This window comes from Arachis ipaensis, chromosome B05 (assembly GCF_000816755.2).
Source record: "Arachis ipaensis cultivar K30076 chromosome B05, Araip1.1, whole genome shotgun sequence".
Lineage (NCBI taxonomy): Eukaryota > Viridiplantae > Streptophyta > Magnoliopsida > Fabales > Fabaceae > Arachis > Arachis ipaensis.
This window is the reverse complement of record NC_029789.2, coordinates 144,975,469-144,981,385: the sequence shown is the minus strand read 5'-3', so window position 1 is coordinate 144,981,385 and position 5,917 is coordinate 144,975,469. Positions and strand designations below refer to the sequence as shown.

At 37.2% G+C, this 5,917-nt stretch overlaps 2 protein-coding genes across 4 annotated transcripts in view; both read left to right on the top strand.

Moving 5' to 3' along the window:
- LOC107644694 (3-hydroxyisobutyryl-CoA hydrolase 1) overlaps positions 1-5,917 on the top strand; it is a 42,537-nt gene that overhangs the window by 31,920 nt on the left and 4,700 nt on the right. The window lies entirely within an intron of this gene.
- The window catches only part of LOC107644697 (probable 3-hydroxyisobutyryl-CoA hydrolase 3), a 2,761-nt gene continuing 2,540 nt past the window's right edge, over positions 5,697-5,917 (top strand). The window contains exon 1 of the mRNA XM_016348627.2: positions 5,697-5,850. Within this exon, the coding sequence (XP_016204113.1) occupies positions 5,809-5,850 (42 nt within the window). The 5' untranslated portion in view covers positions 5,697-5,808. The remainder of the gene's footprint in view (positions 5,851-5,917) is intronic.

Genomic DNA, 5,917 nt, shown 5'->3' with positions numbered 1-5,917 from the left:
CTCAGAGTTGAATTGGGTTATTTATAGATTTACCTTGTATTAATAAATTTATGGTTAAAATATAATGTAGTGTGTATTGTATAAATTTCTTCCTTCGTATAGGAACGACGGTAGAATATCTCAAAAAGATAGTTGTTGTTGGAGTATAGTCATACAAAAATCCCTTAGTTTGTTACTTTATTTCTTTTCCATTTTCGTTAAATTGTATTGTCCTGGACCTTTAGAAAATAAAGAAAATTACTCTAACGATTAGCTATACTCTTAAAAAAAACAAAATAGAATAAAATCTAGTGTTGGGAAAATTTAACAAAGGTTTAAAATAAGAACCTGTCTAATAGCGTAAGCAACAAAAATAATTTTTCCACAACTTATGCGATTAAATAGGCAATACCAAAGATACTCTAAGCAGCAATTATAATGGCAGAAATTAAATAATCAAACACCAGAATTTTAACGTCGGAAAATGTCCAAAAGAGGGACAAAAAATCCACGGGACTTAGTCCAGAAAAATCTTTCACTATCAGAATAATGGGTACACAAACAGTCTTCCTAGCTAGTAGCACTAGGGCATCTCAACAATCAACAAAATACATCATCAAAACTAATGGAATCAACATAAACCTCCACAAAGTGGGTATCCCAAATCAGGAAAAAGAGAAGGCAATACAACTAGTAAGTTATATCCTAATGTTCATCTCTACACCAAGAATAACATACTAAAATTTTATAAGAAATGGAACAAATTTACCAGGTCAATGTAATCAAGATTGGCATGCCCTTTTTCCCCAAATTTCCTTCTTCTCTCGACGCCGATGCTCTTCTCCTTTTACTGTTTCTTTCTTTCCTTTTGAAAAGAGAGGCTTCACTTCTCTCTCTCTCTCCCTCGGTGGCTTAATGCCACTTCCTTCATTTATTTTTTTTCTTTTTAAAACTTGGGGATAGGTTGCTCCACCAAGTCCGCCTTCTCTTTGTAGGAATCAAACTTCACTGTAGGTAAATTTTTAGTCATCATATCTGAACCATTATCATTAGTATGGATTTTTTCAAGTGCATATGACTTCATCTCAAGCGCTTGACGTATCCAATGATACCTCACTTCTATGTGCTTCGATCTAGAATGAAACGTCGGATTCTTGCTAAGATGGATAGCACTCTGACTGTCATAAAATAACACAAACTTCTCTTGATTGATGCCTAACTCTTGTAGAAATTTCTTCATCCACAAGAGTTCCTTAGAAGCTTCAACAAAAGCAATGTATTCTGCTTCTGTAGTGGACAAAGCAACACATTTCTGAAGTCGAGATTGCCACGACACAGCTCCCCCTGCAAAAGTCATCATATAGCCAGAAGTAGACTTCCTTGAATCAAGATCCCCAGCCATATCTGCATCTGTGTAACCATCCAACACAGGTTGGCCACTTCCAAAGCATAAACAAACTCTGGAAGTACCATTAAGGTATCTGAGAATCCACTTCACTACTTACTAGTGTTCCTTGCCAGGATTAGAGAGAAACCGACTAACAACTCCAACTGCATGAGCAATATCTGGTCTGGTGTAAACCATAACATACATAAAACTGCCAACTGCAGATGCATATGGAATCTTCTTCATTTCTGCTTTCTCTTTCTCATTTGTAGGACATTGCTGCGAACTCAGCTTGAAATGACTAGCAAGTGAAGTACTAACAGGTTTAGAATTACTCATGCTAAACCTCTCTAAAACCTTCTCAATATACTTCTGCTGTGACAACCACAGTTTTCCATTCTTCCTGTCACGAGTGATACTCATGCCAAGGATTTTCTTTGCAGAACCAAAATCCTTCATAGCAAAGGATCTATTCAAGTCTTTCTTAAGACTTTCAATCTTCTTAGTGTCATGACCAACAATCAACATGTCATCAACATAAAATAAGAGAATTATAAAATTACCATCAGAGAATTTCTTAATATACACACAATGATCAGAAGAAGTCTTACTATACCCATGACCTTCCATGAATGAATCAAACTTTCTGTACCACTGTCTTGGCGCTTGCTTCAGCCCATATAAGCTCTTCTTCAACTTGCATACAAGGTGCTCCTTTCCTTTAGCCTCGAAACCCTCTGGTTGCTCCATATAGATTTCTTTATCTATATCACCGTGAAGGAATGCAGTCTTCACATCAAGCTGTTCAACCTCTAAATTCAAGCTAGCTGCCAATCCAAGCACAACTCGAATAGAGGACATCTTCACAACTGGAGAGAAAATCTCCTCAAAATCAATACCTTTCTTTTGTTCAAAGCCTTTCACAACCAATCGAGCTTTGTACCTTGGTCGTGAGACATTTTCATCCGCTTTCAACTTGAACACTCATTTATTCTTGAATGCTCTCTTACCCTTCGGTAACTTCACCAATTCAAAAGTATGATTCTCATGCAAGGATTTCATTTCTTCTTGCATGGTTCAACTAATCTTCCTTATACTCATCAGACATAGCCTCCTGGTAGCTCTCTGGCTTCCCAGTCTCAGTGTTCATCACATACTCATGAAGAGAGTATTTCTGAGAAGGATGACGCTCTCTAGTAGATCTTCTCAATTCAGGCTCAACTGGTGGTTCAGGTGGAACTTCAACATCTGGCACCTCAGGTTGAGGTGTAGGTTCATCATGCAAATCATCACCAACATTATCAACTTGAACATCTCCCCCATCAACAGGAGGTCTAGTGGAAGGGCCAGGTTCATCATCAGCAGAACGTCTAACAGTTACTGTTGGCTTATCTGTCTTCTCAAGATCTTCAATTGTTTGGTCTTCAAGAAAAATCACATCTCGGCTTCTAATTATCTTCTTGCTCACCGGATCCCATAATCTGTAACCAAAGTCTTCGTGACCATAACCCATGAAGATACACTGCTTTGACTTTCCATCAAGTTTAGACCTTTCATCTCTTGGAATGTGAACCAAAGCCCTGCAGCCAAATACTCGCAAGTGACTATAGGAGACATCTTTCCCTCTCTAAACTTTCTTTGGAACATCACCATTTAGTGGAACTGAAGGAGAAAGGTTGATCAGATCTACTGCAGTCCTCATCGCTTCACCCCAAAAGGATTTAGGCAACTTTGCATGAGAGAGCATACACCTAACTCTATCATTGATAGTACGATTCATTCTCTCAGCAACTCCATTATGTTGAGGAGTCTTAGGAACCGTCTTCTCAAACTTCATCCCATGTCCTTTACAATACTCTTCAAACAGACCCCTGTATTCACCACCATTATCTGCTCGAACACATTTTAATTTCCTTCCTGTTTCTCTTTCAACACTTGCATGAAAGTGTTTGAAGATTCCGAGAACCTGGTCTTTAGATTTCAAAACAAAAGTCCACACTCTTCGAGAATAATCATCAATAAAAGTAACAAAATATGATGCACCACCTAGTGTCTTGGCATCCATAGTGCAAACATCAGTGTGAACTAAATCTAGAACATGTGATCCCCTATGAGGTCCAGAATTATGAAATGATACTCTAGCATGCTTTCCAACAAAACAATGAGTGCAAGTATTTAAAGTTGTACCTTTCACAGGAAGTGAGTGCTTCTTGGCTAAGACGCTTAGTCCTTTCTCACTCAAGTGACCAAGACGTATATGCCACAAATCAGAAGAGGAATCATCAGCTATATTCACCTCTTCTTTGTACAACTTTGCTTGCAACCGATAGAGAATAGTGAGACTATTATCTTCTCTAGCGACAATGAGAGCCCCTTTGGTAATCTTGCATTTTCCACTACCAAAGGAAATGCAATACCCCTCTTAATCCAATGCCTTCACTGAAATGAGATTGAATCGCATATCTGGCGCATGCCTAACATTCTTCAACTGCAACTTGCATCCCATGTTAGTTTCAAGCCACATATCACCCATACCAATGATATCACACACTCTTTTATCTCCCAATTTGATCTTGCCAAAATTTCCAGCAGTATAAGAAGTGAAAAATTCACGCCTCGGAGTGACATGACATGAGGCACCAGAGTCCATAATCCAAGTGGAATCATCACAGACAAGATTCACATAATTTTCATCATATGTGATAAGAACATCTTCATAAACAATAGCAGCAGTTTCTTTATCACTATCTTTACCTTTGTCTTCGTTTCTTCCCCTTGATTGTTCTCTTTTCAAGAACCTACAATACCTCTTGATATGCCCCGACTTGCCACAATGGTGACAAATGAACTCCTTTGTTGGCTTGTACTTTCCTCTTGACTTGCTTCGACTCTCTGACTTATCAGAACTGTGAGGTTTTCTACTTTGACTTCTCCCCCGTGACTCTGAAACAAGTGCTTCTGACTGGGAGGAGGCATTAGTCAAACCTCGCTCTTTTCTTCTGACCTCTTCATTCAACATGCTTTCTTTAACCATTGCTAACGTCAACTTCCCATTTGGAACTGAGTTAGTCAGTGTCACAACCAGAACTTCCCAACTATCAGGTAAAGAGCTCTACAACAACAAGGCTTGCAACTCATCATTTAAAGTGATTTCATTATTTGTCAGTTGGTTCACCGTCTCTTGAAAAATGCTCAAGTGCTCCAGCATTGATTTACCTTCAGTATACTTCATATTGACAAGCTTCCTAATCAAGAATGCTTTTGTTTTGCACATTCTTCCTCTCATATAACTCCTTCAATTTGTTCCACATCTTCTCAGCATTCGTTTCGGTGTCAACATGTGGATACACGCTAATATCAAGCCATTGCCTAATCAAAGCAACTGCCTTCCGATTCAACTTTTTCCATTCAGCATCGGATTTAGTGCCTTTGGATTTATCTCCCTCCACAGGATCATACAAGTCCTTGCTATACAACATATCTTCCATGAGGGTCTTCCAAATTGAATAATTTTGGGAATTCAATTTGACCATATTCGGTCCATGAGTATTTTCCTCTATTTAATCAGCACAAAGATAAACAACCAAAGCTCTGATACCACTTTGTTGAAAAAACTCAACAAAGGTTCAAAACAAGAACCTGTCTAACAGCGGAAGCAACAAAATAATTTTTCCACAACCTGTGCGATTAAATAGGCAATACCAAAGATACTCCAAGCAGTAATTATAATGGCAGAAATTAAATAATCAGACACCAGAATTTTAACGTGAGAAAACCTCCAAAAGAGGGACAAAAAATTTACGGAACCTAGTCCAGAAAAATCTTCCACTATCAGAATAATGGGTATACAAATAGTCTTTCTAGTAGCACTAGTGTATCTCAACAATCAACAAAGTACATCATCAAAACTGATAAAATCAAAAATAAGTCTCCACAAAATAGGTATCTCAAATTAGACAAAAGAAAAAGTAATACAACTAATAAATTATATCTTAATATTCATAGATACACCAAAAATAACATACTAAAATTTCATAAAAAATAGAACAAATTTATCAAATCAATATGATTAAGATTGGTATGTCCTTTTTCCCCAAATTTCTTTCTTCTCTCGACGCCGATGCTCTTCTTCTTTTATTGTTTCTTTCTTTCCTTTTAAAACTTGTGGGCCCACTTGGTTGGGGACCCACCAACATCTAGTAGGTTGGACATTACTTACTAATGATGAGATTTAACAACGTGACAAACATGAGTGCTAATAATAGCAGTATTTATTTATTATTTATGAACGATAATGAAAATGATGGATAAAATGCTTTATACCGCTTATTTTCTAATTCTTATTTAATGTCAGCTATATTTATAAAAATTTGTCTCTTAAATAAGCGTAAATGAATTCTGCGTAGCATGCAGGTCCTTGTGGATTAAAACTAAATTGCACCATGGCTCTGAGTTTTAAGTTTGACACAGAACCAATAAACCAGGTTTTTTTTTTCTCTCTTCTTCTCGAAATCTTTTTTTTGTTTTTATTTTTTCATTTCTTATCATTAC